General features: G+C 45.1%; 1 protein-coding gene across 1 annotated transcript in view; it reads right to left on the bottom strand.

The window, feature by feature from the left end:
* TXNRD2 (thioredoxin reductase 2) overlaps nt 1–24292 on the bottom strand; it is a 45918-nt gene that overhangs the window by 1665 nt on the left and 19961 nt on the right. The window contains exons 5-15 of the mRNA XM_068113457.2: nt 16148–16222; nt 14614–14689; nt 11288–11350; nt 11073–11143; nt 10361–10380; nt 10068–10159; nt 9336–9543; nt 7646–7782; nt 3438–3533; nt 3146–3238; nt 927–998 (exon numbers count right to left, since the gene is read on the bottom strand). Of these exons, the coding sequence (XP_067969558.2) occupies nt 927–998; nt 3146–3238; nt 3438–3533; nt 7646–7782; nt 9336–9543; nt 10068–10159; nt 10361–10380; nt 11073–11143; nt 11288–11350; nt 14614–14689; nt 16148–16222 (1003 nt within the window). The remainder of the gene's footprint in view (nt 1–926; nt 999–3145; nt 3239–3437; nt 3534–7645; nt 7783–9335; nt 9544–10067; nt 10160–10360; nt 10381–11072; nt 11144–11287; nt 11351–14613; nt 14690–16147; nt 16223–24292) is intronic.

Here is a 24292-nt window from a genome sequence, read left to right as displayed (position 1 = left end):
CTCCCACCCCGCCCCCCTTCCCACGCCTCCTCCCCCCAAGCCCTCTCCCTCCCACAGATCTCCCGATGTCCCTGCTCTCAAATGTTGTGCTTGTGTGCTTCCCCCTCTCTCCCCATCTTGTCTACTGCTCTCCTTATTATAATGTTTCATGTGTCTGTTTGATTTTTTGTGTGATTAATGTTAGCTCTTTCACGAGATTCGATCTGGTATACAAAAAATAAATAAAAAACCCATCTCGATTATAACATTATAAAACTAGAATGGCACTCGGTCGAGCACATACCTTCGCCAGGCTAAACAGTTTACGTTTTGTATCCCACTGATAAGCCAGATCTGGATCTGGACGTTAACCAACATCTAATCGATTTGTCCTTGTCACACACCCAATCTGTCCAAGTTTTGTCCGAATCCATCACAACTTGAGATATTATGATAAGTATCGGTTTTAGCACGATCACCCAATGGTGAAGAATCACTGAAGAAATTCTCGAATCCAGATCTGGATTCGCATCTTCACTAAAATCGAATCAATTCATCCTCATTACATAACTCACCTGTCTACTAAGTTCTGTCCAAATCTGTCCACAACTTTTTTGAAATAACGTGCCATATATCATTTTTGGCCCTATCTTTCAATGGTGAAGAATCAGTTTTAAAATTATAGGATCCGGATCTTCACCAAAATCAAATCATTTTGTTCCTGGCACAAACCCAACCTCTCCACCAAATTTAGTCTGGATCCATCCACAACATTTTGAGATATCCTATTCACAAACAAACAGATAAGGGTGAAAATCTTCGGAGGCAGAGTTAATTATGCACTGAACTATTAGGGCCATCATAACATTAACAATACAACTCTTGTATTCTCATTGTACAGTAGTTTTTTGGGTTTTCATTAAAGTGGCTGGCCGATGTGTATATACCTTGATGTAACACTGATTACTATTCCTGTTGGGAACAGAGTACTCCAGTGGTTTGTAATATGCATGGTACACCTGGAAAAGAAGTGGGTGGGACTCAATAAAAGAGGTTTCAAAACGTGACAGTCATCCATATACCCTCGCAAATGCACAGGTTCACACTTGGATGAGAACACAAAGGATTGTGTTTTCCTCGATGATAGCGAGGCCTAACGACACAACAAAAATCGTGTTGATGAAGTAATCTCACCAAATTTGTGATACAAAATAACATGACTCAAACCTTTTCTTAAAACCACATTGTTTAACCAGACAAACGTTCCCAATGCCATGATCCATCTTTCTTAATAGACCAACACAGAGCCAGCTTACAAAAGGTCAAATGGATATTTTCAAAAGAAATAAATGAGAAAAGACAAGGAAACCTTTAAACATCACAATTCCCCCAGAACAATAAACCACGATTGAGGGTTTTTACTTCTCCACTCCACATATTTGACCGAAATTACCGCCGTGGCATAAACAAAGCAATTTAGTAAAATTCTCACTATATTTGCCGTTCGTAGTGGATCTGGAAGCTACGTTTAATAAGACAAAACAAGTTTTGATTTTTTGATTTTTTTTCCATACTGGTGTTTTGTAAAGAGTTTTATTGATTAATTCATTGGAATGGACATGCCGATCACGCATTTGGGACCATCATTTTAGTTTTTGGGGAATCGGAGCATCGTGGGTGATTATTTTTCTCTGTACCCATTAAAGAGACAGCAACCAACAAGTGTATGGAAATGGTAATGACGAACCACTATGACACAGAACTACCTGCAGGTTCCAGGCAGAATTGATTCTAATCTCCCTCACCCCCAACCATCCCACTCTCCCCACCCACACAAAAAGGAAGATAAGACCTCAAGACACTCAAAATATTTGGAAATATATAAATAATCAACTCTTTATAGTTTATAGAAACCATCTTCCACACTCTACCTCCCTCTCTCCCCCACCGCCCCCAAAATTTTTTTGCTATCCAACGAAGTGCAATTTAGATATATTACCACAACCGAACAATTCACACCCAAGATACATGAGCGATTACTCACGAGACGCACGGTGGACGTCACACCCCAGACGTGCGGTGGACTTACGCCCGAGACGCGCGGGGGAAGTCACACCCGAGACGCGATGAGGACGTCACAACCGAGACATGTAGAGGACGTCACACCCGAGACACACGAGGGACGTCACAACTGAGACACGCGGAGGACGTCACACCCAAGACCCACTGAGGACGTTACACCCAAGACACCCGGAGGACGTCACACCCAAGACATGTGGAGGACGTCACACCTGAGATGGAAAATACGTGTTAATGTACCTAATTGTGGCGTTTTTCCAAGGCCGCTTCTAATAACAAAAGTAATAACAACAATAATGACACAGCATATTAATGTTATTACAAAACAAATTAAAAATAATATACCCCATCCCCATGGGCCTGGTGTTGGGCTAGCGGCTAGGGTGCCAGCTTAGGATCCTAGGATCCTGGGTTCGAATCCCGGTCGATCGCTGAATTAACGCCAGGGGGGTTGACTCAGCCTGTCATCCTTCCGAGGTCGGCAAATTGAGTACCAGTTCACTGGTAATTCCCTGTTTGTCGTAAAAAGGCGACAAAAAGGGTTGGCGGCAGGAAGGGCATCCGGCCGTAAAACATTGCTTCAAAAAAGGGGACCAAAAACCAACAACAACCACGGTCCCCGAAAAAGGCCAACCCCCGCTTGCGGGGAAAAATGGCCTCTAAAGGTTGTTTTTTTTTTAATACCCCATCCCCAAGGGGTTTTCCTCCTTGGACAAACGATGTATCAACGTGAATAAATAGCTTTTCGTGAGGCACATCTACAAGAAGTAAAGAATATTATAAACCACAAACACATATCTTTTTAAACAGTCGATACTGCTGTTTCACACTAAACTGAAAGGTAGGAAACTCGGCATTGTTGAGGCATTATATACTTATCACGTCCCCCACAGACTATCGGACCGAGCCTAGATCTACTGTAATCTATTCTATATACCCCAGAGAGGATAATAACATGACCCTTCCTGCCACCCCTGTACTGAGTGGGTGTACAGTACTAGTATAAAGAAATGAGGAAAGCTGCAAATTATAAAGAGCCAAAAATGAGAAATAATTAATTGCAGCATTTCAAGTCCTTCCCATTTACCTCAATGAGATCAGGGCTCAGCAGGGTCACGGCCTTTTCTTCCGTTAATCCCACAGAGCCGAGCTCGAGTGGAGTAAACACAGTGGTAGGAACCTGTGGATTCATAAGTGCATATTTTTTCCCCGTTTGGGAAACAATCAGAGCCCTCTTAAAATCCTTACCATGCCCTGGTCTTCTGTAGAGTTCAACACGTGACCCGACACTTGCGCAAGTATGGCCGTACAAGGATAAAAAAAAACTAAAAAAAACAGCGATTGTAGTCGTTGTGTTGCAGCCGAGTTGTGGTAACTACGTTTGTGTAGTCCATCAGTGTTGTCGATCCAGCAAAGAGGCGCTGTGCCAATAAACGTCCTGCTTTTATGGCCACTGGAGTCAACTCAGGCCGACCCTGGTGAGGGGAAGAGGAACGATTAAAAAGCTGCAGTAAATAATAATCACCAAGGATTTCAAAACTCTCATGCTGAAATTAAGTTCAGAGAATTAAAGGAGAAAAGTTAAAGGCCTCTCACCTCCACCCCACATTCCTCTCCGCTATGCATTCATTCATTCACTATCCACCATTTGTGCTTCTTTAAAAAAAATAGTTTATTTCAATCTTCAATAGAAAAGGAGGCTGGCGGGATGGCCGAGACTAGCAAGGGTTCTTAACCTTTTTCCCTGTCAAGACCCCCAACGGATTGCCCACGATGTCCCCATACCCCCTTCACCAGACTGTTGACCGACCAAGGCGCACCTAAGGTGCGCATTGCAAGGGGGGACTGGGGGCATGTCCCCCTATAATTTTTTGGATTTCTTGGTGCTCTGTGGTGCATTCTGAGGGGTGTTTTTACTTTAATTGCCTATTTTTTTGGATGAAAATTGGTAACTTATTACCCAGAAAATGGGCCAAGTTCGGGGATCCGCGCCTGATTACCAGTCCCATTAGGTTCTAGTGTGACTTCAAAATATCTCAATAGCTTAGTTTTACATATGGATAATTAGGAACAGAACAGGAAAGAAAATCATTAGGATTTTATCCCTATTTATTTATTTGCTTGTTAACAAAGAAACTAAACAAATGAAACTAAACTAAAACATGCAAGTTTTATGCAAGCCGTTTTACTAATCTAGTGAGATTGTTGCTGCTGTTTTCGTGCAATCAGAATATGGAATCGGGGCACAGTTCGTGACAACGCCACTCGCATTCATCAGACACATCAAGTCGATTTCTCCACTTTGATTTCAGGTTCAATAATGCAGAGAAACCTGTTTCACAGAGATAAGTAGTTGTGAAGGGAACAAACACATCCATTGCCCTCTTCGCCAAGCTAGGGTAAGCTGCTATCTGCTCACACCAAAACTGCTTAAAATCCAGCCCAGCCTTTCCGAAATGAGCTTTCTTTCTTTGATCTTCTTGGAACTCGATCAAATCATCCTTCACTAAATCGTTGTCACTCATCGTAGAAATATCAAACGAGAAAGGGTTCTGGAAACAAACGGATTCCGTGATAAGATCATCAATATCTGAGGAGTAACCCTCAAAATTGGTACTTAGGACTTTCAAATGGTCCTTGACTACTTGAAGTATTTCCCCAGGCAATGCCTTTTCATCTTCTCCATCAATAAGGATATCGCCAAGGATTGGAAAGTTCGCCATGTTTCCGCTTTCAACACGGCGACTCCAAATAGGTAATTTCTTCGTGAATGCCACTACCTTTCCCCTGGCTTGAATAATGTCCACATCCCTTCCCTGCATCGACATGTTCAAGTCATTGAGGTGACCGAAAATATCAGCCAAATATCCCAGGCTAACAATAAAATGTTCATCTTCAAAACTGTTCGCAAGAGGGGATTGTTGATGCCTGAGGAATTCGAGAATTTCTTCCTGAAGTTCCACTACACGTGCGAAAACACGACCACGAGATAGCCAACGTACCTCTGTACAAACAACAACAACAGGCATTTTAAGGCCATTTTCCCTGCAAGAGCGGGGGTTAGCCTTGCGGTCCCCATGACAATGTTCTCCATTTTGCCCTATTTTCTGCATCTCCCCTTGTTAACCCACTTGCCCGCATTTCTTCTTCGACCATCTTCAGCGAAGTCTTTCTCGGTCTTCCCCGTCCTCCACTTCCTTCTACATTCATTTCCATCACTCTTCTCAACCAGTCACTTTCATCCTTCCTCAACACATGACCAAACCATCTCAACCTGTTTCTCTTCACAGCATCCATCACAGGCTCTATTCCCATCATCTTTTGCAATTCATCATTTGTCTTCCTCTCTCTCAACGATACTCCACACATCCACCGAACCATTCGCATTTCCACCCTTTCCAGCCTTCGTTGCTGCTCTACGTTCATTACCCATGTCTCGCTCCCATAAATCATAATACTTCTCACACATGCAGCATACACCTTTCCCTTCAGCTTCAACGACACTCCCCTCCTCGTCAGCACGCCACTCAGTTCCCGAAACTTCTTCCATGCACATCTCACTCGAGCAACCGTTGCCGAGTCTGATCCACCTTCTCCTTTCAGCATGTCTCCTAGGTAACAAAATGTTTTCACACCTTCCAGCTTCACGCCATCTCCAAGATCCAACTCAACATTTCCTCCATCTGCAGCTCCCTCTGTGCACACCTTACACTTGAATGTAGCTGCCAAACTGGTTAATGACCCTCTCAGACCACTCCATTTTTGATGAACCCACTCAGCGCACATTGGACATTGAATGGAATTCACTCTGACACCCTTCCTGCACATAGCACACGGCCACTTCCCAGTTCTTTCCACCTCACCACATGCTTTACCACTTGCCATCACCTTCGTTTTTCTGATATTCACCTTCAGACCTTTTGTCTCCATATATTCCTTCCACTTGTTCATCTTCTCCTTCAGTCCATCCATACTTTCTGCAATCAACACCAGATCATCTGCATACAACAACTGCCACGGTAAACCCTCCTTTACGTTCTGAGCCAGCACCTCCATGACAGCTACAAATAGTAGTGGACTTAGTACCGACCCCTGATGCACTCCCACCTTCACCTCAAACTCACCACTGTTCCCGTCCTTCGTCCTTACAGCTGTGCGCGCTCTTTTGTACATTGCCATCACTACTCTGATCAACCATTCCTCCACTCCTAACTTCTTCAATGCCCATGTCACCACTTCACGTGGAACCCTATCGAATGCTTTCTCCAGATCAACAAACCCAAGAAACAACTTCTTCCTCTTCTCCATATACTTCTCCTGCAACTGCCTCACAATAAAAAGCGCGCCTGTCGTACTGTATGTGGTACAGTATGTGGTACACCACCTCTGTGTGGTACAGTAAAACACAATGTTCCGCCCCAATCTCATCACAGAATTTTTGAAATAGCTGATGATTTAATGTCCGTCCACGAATAAACTGTCTGCACGACTATTACCATCACTTCTTTCAGTTTCCATATCTTTCAGTTTCCATAGTTTCCATGCGAGTCCCAAAACCCTAACTTTTGGTCCCCATACTCCCAAGGGGTATGGATACCCCAGGTTAAGAACCCCAGGCCTAGAGGTATGCACACTCGCCTCTAAGCTGTCCAGCCTGGGTTCGTTGTTTGTGTCATCCTTCAGATGGACGTTAAACTGGGCGTCCCGTCTGCCAATGTCAAAGATCCCACACTGTCCTGCGCAAAAAATAGATGAGCTATCGCCACCACCTTGAACAAATTCCAAATTCCTGCCCTAACTACTGCTGGGAAGGCAATGGCAAACAACCCAATACAACACTTGTCAAGAAGCTGCTTCAGCAGCACCGACGCTCTGTAACAGAGTATGGTACATCACAATAAAAATCAATCAGAAAGAACTTCTGGAGGCATTTTCCATGGAGAAACGAGGTGCATGATTAATGGGAAAATTGGGAGTATCTGACGCAACACACTAGACATACATCAACAGCGCTTGCAAGCCCCGGGTGTACAACATGGGGACTGGGGAGTGTACGTGTTACAATTTACATGCTGCGAGAACCTACCGTGACGTGTACACAACAATGATCTGTGATCATTCAACGTGCTCATCAAAAGTGCCTCAGGCTTTACACGGCCTGTGCCTGGGAGGCCTCCTCAGTTTGAGGAAGGTCACAGACTCATCTCTAATGGACAGTGGGTATGAAACGTGTCCACTTTACTTTCACAGATTGCCTTTTTGGTTTTTAGATTGGAGCACTTTCATCTCACACATGCAAGCGCACTTTAGTCCCTCCGTGAAACATAATTTTGTGCCTTTCAATTGTGTTCACTTCTTTAACATGTATGGAGATATCGAATTGTTCCAAAACTGTAATGCCACAACTCAAAGTCTCACCTCAAACAGTTTGATTGGTTTTCTCAATCTACTTTACCAACTACTTGGGACAACTATTTTTCTCAATCTGCCGTTACACTGACACGTCCTACTTTTAAAATTTTCACTTTGCATTCATTTAATCCTAATGTTATTAAACTTCCATTCACATCCTTTTGCTTCTCCTTACCTCTGCCACATCCCCAATGGCGTACACTCCCGGGCAGCTCGTTTCGTCATGCAATCCAACTAGCACCTTTCCAGTCGTGGCTTCTGTCTGCACACCAGCCTTCTCCAGTTGGAGGTCCTTTGTGACTGGCTGTCGGCCTTGAGACAAGACAAAAAGAAAAGTACGTGCGTGCAAAATGGTGTCGAGCTTCACAAGACATGACCATGGACCACCACCCCAAAGAGGCAGTGTGCAATGGTCAGGTCGATGTTCACTAGTTCATGTTAACACCAGTCACAGACAGCACAATTTCTGCCTTTCAAAGCTTCATCAGCATGATAAAATTGACGATTGAATAGCAAATGTGAAAAAATAAATAAATACCCTGACTTAAGTAAAAGGACATCATAAATACAAGGGCGCGAAGACAGCGAAGAAGATACTCATGTCAATGTTTACTGCCATTTCCATCTCTTCATTATATCATCTTGATTGTCTTCCAACTCCGAGGGCCTTTCACTCACTCACCGCAGGCAGGTTGGTGGTCTTTCTGTCTTCTACCGACTCCTCTCCGGCCTTACTCCCCCAGCTCTCTCTGTGCTCTGTCCCCCAAATATTCCTACAGGTCGCACAAGATCTGCCTGCAACCCTCTTATGGTTAAACTGCCAAAATCTAGGCTCTCTGCTCACCTTCACTCTTTCATTCCCCTTTTCTCCCACCTCTGGAACAAACTCCCCCACTCCCTTCAATCCCACTCCTCCCTCCAGGTCTTTAAAACAGCTGTTCACCACAATCTCTTATCTTTCCCCATCCAAAACCTTGATCTTTTCTACCCCCGCTAATTCACCCCAGATCCACCTTGTTTGAAATTCCAACTTCTTTCCTGGAAGTCCTTGCAGTGTCCATATGTTTTATACCTCTCCCACCTCCCCCCCCAAGCCCTCTCCCTCCCACAGTTCTCTCAATGTCCCTGCTCTCAAATGTTGTGTTTGTGTGCTTCCCCCTCTCTCCCCATCTTGTCTACCGCTCCCCTTATTTTGTGTTTTATGTGTCGGTTTGACTTTTTGTGTGATTAATGTTACCTCTTTCACGAGCCTCGATGTTGTATACAAAAAAACCCCCCCAAAAAAACAACCTCTTTTCTGCTCTCTCCAATACAAATGGCAATCAAAATGTGCCCCTCCTGCCTCCAAACTATGCAAGATTGTTCCTGCACCAGTCAAAATCGGCTCAATGTTTGTCTACTCTGTGTACAGTTTCCAGCTGGTATTACACGTTCTTTCTAGCGGTGGGTATGTTTCCTGAGATTCTTAGAATATAAGTGCTTTTGCTCTGAAACCTTTTCAAAAAGTCGGGGGAGGGAAGGGGGAGGATTTCTCAATTGCCTGGTTGACTGCGGAGACGGCGTTACCAGCACCCTGAGTTCTTCAGGAAGTTACCTCGTTCCTCCCAAAGGTCAGACGCTGTATATCCTATCTTTAAAATAAATAAATAAAGCTCAGGTCTCATGTTGTCCAATATATCTGTATGCATGATTGTGTGATATTTCTTATATGAGCTTAAGACGATATAGAAAAAAATTCGTGTTTTTATTTATATATTGTATTTCACACAATCCCTGGTGATTTGAAGTCACAACTTTCTATATCATAGAAACCTTCACATCCTTTTTCAAACCCTTCCTCCTCAGGCACATTCAATTCTACCTACCAACAGCCCACATGACTGTGTCAAAGTCCTCCTGTCCTTCCTTTTCATCCCACTCATCCTTTTGCTCCTCTTCTGAAACATTCTGTCGTCTCTGCCAAGTTACTTGCAGCCTTCCTTCCTGACTGCGTTGAACTCGTTGTGGCCGACAACCAGACAGGAATTTCACACCCTCTTCACGAAGTGAGGTAGAAACGAGGGTGGCCATTTCCTAGAGGAGGAGGTGGGGGATGGGAGAAGACAGTTTTTAAAAATGGCAAACATTTGGAAACATTTGGGTCGGATGGATTTCAAGCATTGGTTGAAGAGATAGCGCAGAGTGCTGCATGCTATGTAAGGTTGTCAAGTTTGAAGGGTCTTGGATTAAGAATGGAAGAGCTATAAAACGTTAAAGGCTTTTAAGCACCTGGGTGAGAAAAACGTGAACAAAAGCCTTCATTTGGTAAATTTTGGAAATTTGACACGAGGAAGTAGTGAAGATGAATTGCTTTTACTACAGCTACTGAGACTCGTATAAGAGCTAAACAGATGCAGGACGTATGTGAACCGACACTGGAGTGGTAGGTAACAGGACATGATAAGAATCAAAAACACGATAAGCAAAAGTAAGAAAAATAATTGCAGGCAGGTGTTGGGAACAATTCGATGGGCCAAAAGAACAAGCTTTGACTAACTAAGTGGGCCAAACACAGAGGGGAGCAAGCAAGCAAAGCATGCATCGAAGGACAGCACAACCTGATCAAATCCTCTCAGGCAGCAACTCCGAACCATTAGTGTTGTGTCCAGGCCAAGGCCTCTGAGGAAGCCTGCCGTCTCCAAAGCAACATCTTACAAAAGTCAAAGATACACCAAAGCATGGCAAACATTGGTGGCTGGTTGAGAAACAAAATCTTGCTTTTCACGTTAACTCGGTTTGCATAACTTGCATAAAACGCAAAGCATGAGCTCCACATTTGATTAGTGGAGATTGGTTTGCTCAGCAAGTTGAGCATCTCGTTACGTTAAGGCATTGTTGTATAAAAGGATACAACCTCCACCGACCACCAACCTGTAGAAGACAAAGGAAAAATAAGGTGATAGTCAAACTCCAATTTTAGAAAAACAAGAACACTGCTTACAGCTTACAGTTAACGCTCAGACCACATGACCACAGCAACAGGTGCCAGTGAAATATATTCCCATATAATAACAATAATAATAACAATAATAATAATAATAATAATAATGCCCTCCTTTGAATACACAAAAAGGTCTGATAAACAATGCGCGTTCTATTGATGTAATCCATGATTTATTTGAGATACCTAGTGATCCGGAGCAGAAGGTTGATTCTATGAGGGATTCGAGCAAAGCGTAACAGTAGTAGGCATTTACGACATAGGGTTCCGATGCCCTGATCTATCGAAACTGTGCTTTTAGAAACGGTGTTAAACTGGTTTTGGAAATGAGACACCTTGCGATATGCTAGAGCAGCTACACCATTACATTGGGACCTATCCACGGATACTGTCTGCTTTGAGGTGACTACACTCATATGCAGGTAGAATATTCCCAAAAATTACCACGTCATTTACCGTCGGGTGGAATGGATGCCGTTTCGCTCCTAAAATTCAGACCAGGGATGGTCGAATCTCCGTTCGATACATTCTACGATTTGTTTAAATTGACAGTAAAGTTGGTGATGAGAAGTACGATAATGTTTAAAACAAAAACAAAGCGATCGATAATTATCATCCTTACGATTTCCCCGGTGACTTCTGAAGCCAAAATATATCATCACTGGTAATGCCATGCTCCACAGCCCCAGGGACCTGCACACGCATGAAAAGAACATGAAAATGCTTTCACGCACTAGGGAAAGCTCGTTGTGAAAATGGGAGAGAAAAATCGAGGTAATGAAACCATGGGGAGAAGGTGAGACGGAAGAGAAAAAAGAAAATAATTCAAACACTCACATTCTCCGGGAACTTCGGTCTCAGCCCCACAGCGAGCACCACATTCTCAGCAAGCAACAACACCTGCACAAGCAGACAAATGTCATTATTATTACTAGGGCATGCCCGTACTATATCTATATCTAAAATTATATCCCCCCCCCTCTATTTACATGAAATGGTTTGGTCCAAAGCGAACGGCTTGCGAGTACGGTGACAATCCCCCCCCTCTATTTACATGAAATGGTTTGGTCCATTCGCAAAGCCAAAGCGAACGGCAGTTACGAATCGCAGTTACGATGAATCGCAAAGTAGTTTTAATTAGTTTTAAAACATAGTTTAACGCCAACATAGTTTGCCAACGTGAAATAAATGAATACGCTCTCAAATGTGCCGTCCGAGGCAGAGTCTGTTCGGCACGTTCGGCACACGTGATAGCTCGCTGCTCTCTGATTGGTTGAATCGTTTTTTGGACATAGCTCGGTAACTACTTGTCCGATTAATATGAAACCTTGAAAAGGCACATCCTCGGGTCCCCAGCAATATACCTGGCAAGTTTCAAGTATATCGGACCGGTAGTTGTCGAGAAACAGCGGTCGCATACACACACACAGACAGAGATTAGTGGAATTATAGATAGATTATTATTCTTTTTGTATACAAGATCGAGGCTCCTGTGAGAGCTAACATTAATCACAAAAAAACAAACGGACACATAAAAAAACATATGATAAAGGGAGCGGGAGACAAGATGGGGAGAGAGAGGGAAGCACACAAGTACAACAGTAGAGAACAGGGACATTGAGAGAACTGTGGGAGGGAGAGGGAGGTTGGAGAGGTAAAAAACATATGGGCACTGCTAGGACTTCCAGGAAAGAAATCGGTATTTCAAAAAAGTGGATCTGGGGTGAATTACCCTGGAGACCCTGAAGACCCAAATGGCCCTGATGACCCAAAAGACCCCGAAAACTCAAAAGACCATGAAGACCCAAAAGACCCCGAAGACCCAAAAGACACCAAAGACCCAAAAGACACCTAAGACCCAAAATACCCTTAAAGGCCCAGAGGATCCAAAAGACCCTGAAGACCCAAATGGCCCTGAAGACCCAAAACACCCTGAATACCCCCAAATACCCTTAAATACCCCAAAGAACCAAAATACCCTTAAATACCCCAAATAACCAAAATACCCCAAAGACTCTTAAAGATCCAGAGGAAACAAAAGACCCTTAAGACCCAAAAGCCCTTGAAGACACCGAAGACCCAAAAGACCCCGAAGACCCAAAAGACCCCGAAGACCCAAAAGACCCAGAAGACCCAAAACACCCCAAAGACTCAAAATACCCTTAAAGGCCCAGAGGATCCAAAAGACCCTGAAGACCCAAATGGCCCAAAAGACACCAAAATGGTTAAAGATGCTTATCCCTCTGAAACGACGGACGTGTGGTGAGGCGCGCAGAGCGCGCCGAGTCACGCTAATACATTCAAAAAAAAAAAAAAAAAGTAGGGGGAGGATGGGCGAAATAAAATAAAATATAAACGCAATGCAATGGAGGAAGAGGATGATTGGGGAGTTCAAAAGGTAACAAGATTGGGAGAGCAGGGAGGGGTTGGGGGGTTGTTACCTTTTGTGTACGTAATAAGTAAGCAGCCACTTTGGAAAACCTCTCACCAAATTGAATCAAAACCAAATGCAATTCAGTTGTCTGGAGAATATGGTACAATCACTTTGTTGTTTTTGAAATTCACTCCAGGGTGAAATGCTTCTCTCTAACCCCTTGTCTACTCATTACAATGTTGCTATCAATGGTGTGTGTCTGTCCAGTGTTGACCCATGTACCTGTCCCCTCAATTGAATTGTCAGCCTACTGTCAGATTGTTATTAATCTACCTCATGTCGCTTCAGAAATTCCATGACCCTATCTGTACAAGAATGGAAAATTGCCGTCGTATTTTTATACAGGGATTCATTTCCATGACAAACACTTTTAGAATTGAAAAATAGGGGCGATGCCCCAGCGCTCACCTGGTAAAACCATGGAACCGCTGGTAGGTGTGGATAACCCACAAAATATGTAAATTAGCCGATGGTTTGAACAATCTTGTGAAAGCACCATGCAGAGATGATTCCTACCAAGTTACTTCTAAATCCGGTGAATACTTTTTGAGAAGAAGTAAAAACACTTTTGACTTTTAAATTGACCTGCTTACTAAGCAATTTTTAATGGGATTTACAAGGCAACAGGAGGCCTTGGTCCTCAGAAGTTCTGCAAAGTTTGGTGAAAATAAGACTCCTAATTTTAGCATTACGGGTGATGAAGATTGTGGACAAGTTTCATCGAAATTGTGTATGTAGTTTCAGAGAAGAAAGCAAATACATATCTTGGTGGGTCAAACCTGGACGCACTTGGACCCCCCCACACCTCCCCCCCCCCCCATATATCCCCTTAAACCATGATGCTTTTCAATGCCATGAGCAAACTTTAGTACATCATGGGTGAGGAAGGTTGTGGTCAAGTTTCTTTGAAATCGTGTGTGTGTAGTTTCGGAGAAGATCCGAGTGTTTATATACTGACTCACTAACTGACTGACGGACGGACACCGTGCGATGGTAATACCCCACCTGAACAATGTTCCAGGTGAGATAAACTGCACTTCTAATAAAAAAAATTTGATGAAACACATGGTTTTATGACTAAACGAGAGATAATTTGAAATATTAATACCATAGCAACCAAACACTTTACATAGCAACCATCATGAGCAATAGGGAAATGCGGCAAGTTTATAAATAAAGTGTGAAGTTCACAAATGCACGACAAATTATGATGGACAAAATACCATAAAATCCACAAAATAATCACTTCCACGTTTGAAAAGACAATTCGAAACCTCAAAACCCAATAGAGTGGCAACCATTGTGCAGGCTTGATGAGCCTAAAGGCCTCCTCCTGCATTGAGATTTCATGTTTTTTGTTTTGTTTTGTTTTTATGTAGAAGGCTCCAGGCACGGACTATGTAGTCCTCATCGAGGCCAGGCCATGTAAGGGAGCTCATATGATTTTAACTATAAAATTCTTATTTGAAATCGTAATGGTCTCAGTCCGTATAATATCTGGGAGGAAAATAAAACCTCAATATTTAACCCCATAAATCAGGGCCATTTTAAGGAAAAAGGCAAAAACCCTAAAGAAGGAGGTCTGGTCTGGCACATCCAAACAAGCAGCGTGAAGGTCACACAAGGTTCGCCCATCCGACCAAATTGCAGAAGTACAACCATGAACCATGACCATGATCTTTGATTTGCACGAATAGCCATCTTATACAAACAATTTGATCAACTTCACCTCTTTGGTGCTCGATACACCTCGGATACTGTGCTTGTCCAAAAAGCTGCCTCTGAGGTTGAAGTATTTCACGTGTCTGGACAATAAAATAAAAAAATCATTGCATCATAGGTATCATTGCATCATTGCAAAACATAATAATCATCATGGCTTGTCTACGCTGGGCGGCTTGTCTACCCTGGGCGGCTTGTCTATGCTGGGTGGCTTGCCTCTGCCAGACAGCTTGGCTATGCTCGGTGGTAGCCGTTGCCTTGCCAGCAGTCAGACAGGGCAGATATTTGTAATTTGTTTCAGGTGCTGGTGATAACTTGCCTACTCATTGCGGAAGACAGTTTGATTCGGAATCAACCTCCGGCTCAATGTCCATCCAACACATTGATGTGTTAATACACATTAAAAAAAAAAAAAAAACCACCGTTTAGAGGCCATTTTCCCCGCAAAGCGGGGGTTGGCCTTTTCGGGGACCGTGGTTGTTGTTGTTTTTTTGGTCCCCTTTTTGAAGCAATGTTTTACGGCCGGATGCCCTTCCTGACGCCAACCCTTTTTGCCGCCTTCAACGACAAACAGGGAATTACCAGTGAACTGGTACTCAATTAGCCGACCTCGGAAGGATGACAGGCTGAGTCAACCCCCCTGGCATTAATTCGGCGATCGACCGAGATTCGAACCCAGGATTCTAGGATCCTAAGCCGGCACCCTAGCCGCTAGCCCAACACCAGGGATTGAGGAAGTTAGGAGTGGAGGAATGGTTGATCAGAGTAGTGATGGCAATGTACAAAAGAGCACGCACAGCTGTAAGGACGAAGGACGGTAACAGTGGTGAGTTTGAGGTGAAGGTGGGAGTGCATCAGGGGTCGGTACTAAGTCCACTACTATTTGTAGCTGTGATGGAGGTGCTGGCTCAGACCATAAAGGAGGGTTTACCGTGGGAGTTGTTGCATGCAGATGATCTGGTGTTGATTGCGGAAAGTATGGATGGACTGAAGGAAAAGATGAACAAGTGGAAGGAATGTATGGAGACAAAAGGTCTGAAGGTGAATATCGGAAAGACAAAGGTGATGGCAAGTGGTAAAGCATGTGGTGAGGTGGAAAGAACTGGGAAGTGGCCGTGTGCTGTGTGCAGGAAGGGTGTCGGAGTGAACTCCATTCAATGTACAATGTGTGCTGAGTGGGTTTCGGGATCATGATCCCGATTCTAAACAAAAATTCTAAATTCTAAATTGAGTGGGTTTCGGGATTCTAAACATGATCATGGTCATGTTAATACACATTAATGGTATACAAATTGACGACTCACTCTGCCTGCAAAACACCAGGATGACAGTTTATAGCTGGGTCGGGAATCAAACGCATGCTAGACAGCTCAAAGATGAGTGCACACACTTCGACGCTATCTTGCCAGCCCTGTATATTATTAACTATCATTAAAATTCTCCATACTGTCCCACATTTAGAACCCTCACTCCTCTTACACTTACACATATCCATATCCCCTCGTTCCCCTTCGCGTCATTTCCCAGGTCCCATCCCTCACTTGTCCTGCAGTTGAACTCGATGTCCCCAGTTCAGCGAGCGCACATGATCTCGCAACTTGGATGCCAATGTCGACCTGAACACCAAACACAGGAAAAGTTAAGAGTTAAAAAATAATATTCACAATAATATAAAAAACAGGCTGAACAGTTTACGTTTTGTATCCCATCAATAGGCTGGATCTGGATCTGAAACAAAATTGAATGAGCTTGTTCTCGTCACCTGACCAACTCATCCACCTAGTTTTGTAACTCGTTCACAACATTTGGAAACAACGGGCTATACCTTATATCGTTTTTGGCCCTATCTCTCAACGGTGAAAAATCACTTAAAGAATTGAAAAAAATTCTCATATCCGGATCCGTATTCGGATCTTCATCAAATACGAATTAATTCGGCCTTGTCACATACCCAACCTGTCCAACAAATTTCATCCAAATCCGTCCACAACTTTTTCAGATATCCTCTTCACAGACAGACAGACAGAAAACGGTGAAAACATAACCTCCGCCCACCTGGAATTCCAGCAGTCCAAATCCCTTCATGAAGATCTGGATAAAGCAATGTAATTGTTGGATGTCTGGCAGTTCCTCTGATTCCTTAATATCTCTTCCTGGTTACTCCCTCCTCCGGTATGATAGACCTGAGCCTCGGCCTGGTGGTGGGGTGGCTATCTTTGTCAAAAACTCTCTTCCTCACTCTCCTTGCACTGCTCTCTTTCCTCCTCACCCGCAGGAGTACCTCTGGTTACGGCTTCCTCTCCGCTCCCACCTTTTGTTCATATGTGTTCTGTACCGTCCCCCAAACAGTGATGACTCCATCTACATTTCAATGTCTGACAACATGGACCAACTTCTATCCACTCATCCCAACTCTCTCTTCCTCATATGTGGTGACTTCAACTGTCATCATGCCACCTGGTTGGGTGTGGGTTCCTCTCTCACTAGTCATGGCACCTCAGCAAAGGACTTCTGTGACTCACTGGGATTGACACAATCTGTCAATTTCCCGACCCGGATCTCAGCCAATGGAGTATCTTCTCTTCTAGACTTGGTTATGACAAACTTCCCTGCTAATGTCTGCTGCTCTTCTTCTGCTCCAATCGGTTCTTCTGATCATGTGCTTGTCAAAGTGGACATCTCTCTGGCCATTCTCAGAGAGCCTCCTCAGCGTCGACGAGTCTGGCATTTCACTCAGGCCGACTGGGACGGTCTTCAAGCAGCCATCAATCGTCTGGATTGGTCTCCCATCTCCACTGCCTCTGACATCAATTCTTCCTGGGAATTCTTCCAAAGCAAACTGATCTCTCTCATGCACAGATTTATCCCATCTCGCCTTCAATTGTCTTACCCTTCCTCCCGTCCATGGTACACTGAATCTTGTGGTGAGGCAGTTGCCCTGAAACAACTTGCCTTTGCCTCTTGGAAGGCTAATCCAACTGAAGGAAATCTCAGTTCCTTCCACCAAGCTCGGAACAAGTGTGTGTCTACCCTCAGGAGTGCCAGGAAGCACTATCTCTCCTCACTCAAGAATGAACTCTCAAACCTGTCTCCTTCCTCCAAATCCTGGTGGCGTCTGGTCAAATCCGTTTCTGGTGTTTGTTCCCCCTCCATCCCCTCCCTTACCTCAAATGGCCACACAGTTGACATCGCACGTGACAAAGCCGAATGCCTCAACTCTGTGTTCGCCTCGAAATCCTTAGTCCCAAACCCATCTCTCTCTGTTCCCACCTTTCCCAGTCGAACCCAACTGCTCCTGGACTCTGTGTCCTTCTCTCCTGACAAGGTGGAGGAGTTTTTGTCAAACCTCGACTCTGATTCTGCAACTGGACCAGACGGCATCAGCCCACGGGTCTTAAAATCCTGCTCTGCCGCTCTATCTCACCCTCTCTCTGTTCTTTTCACCCTATCTTTTGCTCAAGGTCATCTGCCAGCATCCTGGAAATCAGCTAACATTACCGCTTTACACAAAAAAGGTGCAAAAACAGATCCTTGCAACTACAGACCAATCAGCCTGCTCCCAATTATCAGCAAAGTCATGGAATCCATCATTGCTTCGGATATGAAATCTTTCCTCTTCTCCAATGGCTTGATCTCTGATCATCAATTTGGTTTCAGACCAGGTCACTCTACTCTGGACATGCTGCTTCTGCTGTCTCAACAATGGATGGAGGTCCTCAATGCCAAACAGGAAATCAGAGCTGTCTCCCTTGACATATCAAGGGCCTTTGATACGGTCTGGCACCCAGCTCTGCTCACCAAACTCTCCTCCTATGGTATCCATGGAAATCTCCATGCATGGCTTGCGGACTTCCTCTCTGGTCGTAGTCAACGTGTGGCCCTGAATGGATTTCTCTCATCTCCCCTTCCTGTTCAGGCTGGAGTTCCCCAAGGAAGTGTGCTGGGCCCTGTGCTTTTTCTGGTCTTTATCAATGATCTCTCTGACTCTCTGGAAAATCCTCTCTATCTCTTTGCTGATGACTCCACTCTCTGCCGCTCCATTCCTCTTCCCTCAGATCGGCAGTCTGCAGCCTCCTCACTCTCTGAAGACCTGGACAAAATCACAGACTGGTCAAACAAGTGGAACATGTCTTTCAATCCTGCCAAATCTCACTCTCTTACTATGTCTCTCCGAAAAGATCGACTGGACAACCCTCCCATCTACTTTCTCAACAATCCTCTCCAAGAAGTTCTGTCACTCAAGCTTTTGGGTCTCACTATCTGCCATGATCTTTCTTGGGAAAACCACATTTCCAAGCTGGCCTCCAAAGCCAGTCGCCGACTGGGCATCCTCCGTCGTGCGAAGTCCTTCCTCGGCACACCTGAGCTCCTCACCACTTACAAGGCTTTCATCCGCAGCTCAATGGAATACTGTTCTCCCCTATGAGCTGGTGCTCCTGCCTCACACCTGGCTCGGCTTCACGCTGTTGAATCCAAAGCTTTCAAAATCATTGGAATCTCCCGCGATGAAGCTATCTCTGAGGGCCTTTCACTCACTCACCGCAGGCAGGTAGGTGGTCTTTCTGTCTTCTACCGACTCCTCTCCGGCCTTGCTCCCCCAGCTCTCTCTGTGTTCTGTCCCCCAAATATTCCTACAGGTCGCACAAGATCTGCCAGCAACCCTCTGATGGTTAAACTGCCGAAATCTCGGCTCTCTGCTCACCTTCACTCTTTCATTCCTCTTTTCTCCCATCTGTGGAACAAACTCCCACACTCCCTTCAATCCCTCTCCTCCCTCCAGGTCTTTAAAACAGCTGTTCACCACCATCTCTTATCTTCCCCCATCCATAACCTTGATCTTTTCTACCCCCACGAATTCACCCCAGATCCACCTTGTTTGAAATTCCAACTTATTTCCTGGAAATCCTGGCAGTGTCCATATGTTTATACCTCTCCCACCCCCCCCCCTTCACATGCCTCCCCCCCAAAGCCCTCTCCCTCCCACAGATCTCTCGATGTCTCCATGTCTCTCGGTCCCTGCTCTCAAATGTTGTGTTTGTGTCCTTCCCCCTCTCTCCCCATCTTGTCTACCGCTCCCGATGTTATTTGTTTTATGTGTCTGTTTGTCTTTCTGTGTGATTAATGTTCGCTCTTTCACGAGCCTCGATCTTGTATACAAAAAAAAAAAAAAAAAAAAAAAAAAGTTGCCATTTAATAACAATAAATGCAAAGATCTACATATTGGAAGAACAAAGGAGCTGATACTCGAAGCCTCCCACCTTTTGGGTGCTATGAGGAACAGATCTGTGTAATATGAAAGCTAAATCTTGAACGGTTTTTGAAATATGAAATGAAACACAAGCCAAGTTACTGAGATGGTTGCCATGGCAACATAGTTCAGCCATTCACAGCCGTGATCTAATTAGGTTGAGATAATGCCACGAGGAATGGATATCTGCAATATGAAAGCTAAATGACAAACGGTTTTTGAAATATCGTGCACACAAAAGTACATGGACGGATCGGCCGGCTAGACGGAGCCTATTTAAATGTCCCCCATCTCCAACCTTTTCGGAGGGGTGGGGGACAAACACGGTTGCAATGGCGGTGGTGGTTCATATGCATCCTGTGGCTGCTGGCTGCATCATTTTCTGGTACACTGGAAGAGGTTCCTTCTTTTAAACCTCTAGGCCAAACCATCAGCCATGACCTTTCCTGCTCTGACCACTTAAAGCTGGCTTCCAAAGCCAGCCACAAAGTAAGCATTCCCCCATGATCCGAATCCTTCTTGGAAAATCAGAGCTACTTCGAGTCTACAGGCCTTTAAACGTAACTCAATGGAGTACTGCTCACCGCTATGGGCTTCCTCATTTCAGTTTTCTCCCCTCCTCCCTCTCTTTGTTTCCTGTTTATTCATTCCCTCGATGTCTGTCTTTGTCAATTCTCCCTTGCTCTTCCAGGTGCCTCACTCCCGTAAAGGAAAACAAATCTGAGGTTGAATGACCTGAGCTAAACTGAAGTTAAGTAATTGTTCCCATTTGTATTTTCGTCAAAACTGTATTTATTTTATGGTACCTACAGTGGTACAGTGGGTACCTACAGTACCGACAGTGGGTCCCAAGGAAAATTCTCGGTGTAAATCTTTCATAACTGTATAGAAAATCGTGTTAATTTGTGTCGTGTCTTTTGAGGCCTTGTACCGTGTCTTACCTTGAGGCTTTGTTTTTCTCAGCGGTCCGTCGATTGTGCTCCAAATACTTTCGTTCTCTGTTTTTCCCAGTCTTTTCACCCCATACTTCCTTGTTTAAAATCTCAACAAAAAAAAAAAAAAAAAAAAATTTCCTTCTCTGTTCTTCTTATTTGTTTATTCGTTGTTCTTATTCGTTCGTTCGTTCTTCGACCACATGTTTCACCCCCATTTCCCCAGATAGTTTTCACTGTTAAACGTTCAAATGTTTAAACTTTCCCCTGAAGAACTGTATTCTGTCGTATATTATAACACCTTTTTCTTCTTCTTCTTTAAAAGGTTGCTTTCGACTTGCTCACCAAATCTATTCATTCCAAAAAAAAATTCCATCTCTTACAGTGCCTCTCTTTCATACATTCCCTAAACTCACCTGCACTCCACCCCCCCCCCCCCCCCTCCAGCATCCTTAAACGTATCTTTGACTCGAATGTCACAAGAAACTCATTTTGCAATAAATATCCGTTTCCCATTAATCGTACACTTTCTAAAATCCAATCTCACCCCTCCCATCCAAATCTTCCACATCACCCCTCCCCTCCAAAACTTCCCCATCACCCCTCCCCTCCAAATCTCCCCCTTGCCCCTCCCCTCCAAATCTTCCCCATCACCCCTCCCCTCCAAATCTTCCCCATCACCCATCCCTTTCAAATCTTCCCCCTTGCCCCTCCCCTCCAAATCCTCCCCATCACCCATCCCTTTCAAATCTGCCCCCTTGCCCCTTCCCTCCTAAACTCCCCCCACACCCCTCCCCTCCTAGACTCCCCTTCACCCCTCCCCTCCTAGACTCCCCCCTCACCCCTCCCCTACAAATCTCCCCCATCTCCCATCCCTTTCAAATCCCTCCCCTTGTCCCTTCCCTCCGAAACTCCCCCCTAACCCCTCCCCTCATAAACTCCCCCCTCACCCCTCCTCCTCAAAGCGTCCTCCCTGCTTCTTCCTCCTTACAACTCTCACCTCCATCTACCCCAACCTTCTGCCTCGCTCTTCCACCTCCTCAAATAACACCTCACTGTGCCTCACCCAGTCACCATCAAACCTTTTGTCCGCCCCATCCTTCCATTTCTCCGAGCTATTCTGAAATCTCTGACACACCTTCAACAGCTCTCCCGACCTCTTCCACCTCTTCCACATCTTACTCTACCCCTCCCCCGCCCCCCCCTGTTCTGTATCCGATGCTCCCCCTTCCTCTTCATTAACGGTATGGACCTCAAACATCCGGGGCCTTCGTTCAAACTTAACTGATCTCTCCATACAGGTTGCTTCTGACAAACCAGATGTGATCTACTTAACAGAAACTTTCCTCCTTCATGATGTCTCTGATTCCTTAGTATCTCTCCCGGGTTACTCCCTCCTCCGGTATGATAGACCTGAGCCTCGTCCTGGAGGTGGGGTTGCTATCTTTATCAAAAACTCTCTTTCTCACTCGCCCTGCACTGCCCTCTCTCCACCTCACCCCCAGGAATACCTCTGGCTACGGCTCCCCCTTCGCTCCCACCTCTTGTTCATATGTGTGTTGTACCGTCCACCAAACAGTGATGACTCAATCTACATCTCGCTGTCTGATAATATGGACCAACTTCTATCTGCTCATCCCAACTCTCTCTTCCTCATATGTGGTGATTTCAATTGTCACCATGCCAGTTGGCTGGGTGTGGGTACCTCTCTCACCAGCCATGGCTCCTCAGCAAAGGACTTCTGCGACTCACTGGGACTGCCACAATCTGTCAATTTCCCGACCCGGATCTCAGTCAACGGAGCATCTTCTCTTCTGGACCTGGTTATGACTAACTTCCCTGAAAATGTCTGCTGCTATTCTTCTGCTCCAATCGGCTCATCTGATCATGTGCTTGTTAAAGAGGACATCTCTCTGACCATTCTCAGGGAGCCTCCTCAGCGTCAACGAGTCTGGCATTTCACTCAGGCCAACTGGCACGGTCTTCAAGCAGCCATCAATCATCTGGCCTGGTCTCCCATCTCTACCGCCTCTGACATCAAGTCATCCTGGGAATTCTTCCAAAGTAAATTGCTCTCTCTCATGCACAGATTTATCCCATCTCGTCTTCAGTTGTCATACCCTTCCTCCCGTCCATGGTACACGGCATCTTGTGGTGAGGCAGTTGCCCAGAAACAACTTGCCTTTGTCTCCTGGAAAGCAAATCCAACGGAAGGAAATCTCATTTCCTTTCACAAAGCCCGAAACGAGTGTGTGTCCACCCTCAGGAGGGCCAGGAAACAATATCTCTCCGTTCTCAAGACCGAACTCTCTTATCTGTCTCCCTCTTCCAAATCCTGGTGGCGCCTGGTCAAATCTGTTTCTGGTGTTTGTTCCCCCTCCATCCCCTCCCTCACCTCAAACGGCTACACAGCTGACTCCGCACGTGAAAAAGCTGAATGCCTCAACTCTGTGTTTGCCTCTAAATCTTGTGTCCCAAACCCATCCCTCTCTGTACCCACCGTACCCAGTCGTACCCAGCTGCTCCTGGACTCTGTGTCCTTTCCTCCTGACAAGGTGGAAAAGTTTCTGTCAACCCTCGACTCTGATTCTGCAACTGGACCTGACAGCATCAGCCCACGGGTCCTAAAATCCTGTTCTTCCGCTCTTTCACTCCCTCTCTCTGTTCTCTTCACCCTCTCTTTGCTCAAGGTCATTTGCCATCTGCTTGGAAATCAGCCAACATCACCGCTTTACACAAAAAATGTGCAAAAACAGATCCTATAAACTACAGACCAATCAGCCTTCTCCCAATTATCAGCAAAGTCATGGAATCCATCATTGCTTCGGATATGAAATCTTTCCTCTTCTCCAATGGCTTGATCTCTGATCATCAATTTGGTTTCAGACGAGGTCACTCTACTTTGGACATGCTGCTTCTGCTGTCTCAACGATGGATGGAGGTCCTCAATGTCAAACAGGAAATTAGAGCTGTCTCCCTTGACATATCACGTGCCTTCGATACGGTCTGGCACCCCGCTCTGCTCACCAAACTCTCCTCCTTTGGTATCCATGGAAATCTCCACGCATGGCTGGCGGACTTCCTCTCTAGTCGTAGTCAACGTGTGGCCCTGAATGGGTTTCTCTCATCTCCTCTTCCTGTTCAGGCTGGAGTTCCCCAAGGCAGTGTTCTGGGCCCTGTGCTTTTTCTGGTCTTCATCAATGATCTCTCCGACTCTCTTGAAAATCCTCTCTATCTCTTTGCTCATGACTCCATTCTCTGCCGCTCCATTCCTCATCCCTCAGATCGGCAGTCTCCAGCCTCCTCACTCTCTGCAGACCTTGACATAATCACAGACTGGGCAAACAAGTGGAACATGTCTTTCAATCCTGACAAATCTCACACTCTTGCGATGTCTCTCCGAAAAGACCGACTGGACAACCCTCCCATCCACTTTCTGAATAATCCTCTCCAAGAAGTTCTGTCACTCAAGCTTTTGGGTCTCACTATCTGCCATGATCTTTCCT

This window comes from Myxine glutinosa, chromosome 4, assembly GCF_964187855.1.
Source record: "Myxine glutinosa chromosome 4, kmMyxGlut1.1, whole genome shotgun sequence".
In the NCBI taxonomy this organism is placed as follows: domain Eukaryota; kingdom Metazoa; phylum Chordata; class Myxini; order Myxiniformes; family Myxinidae; genus Myxine; species Myxine glutinosa.
Note: the sequence above shows the minus strand (reverse complement) of the source record. Positions and strands in the feature narration are given on the sequence as shown.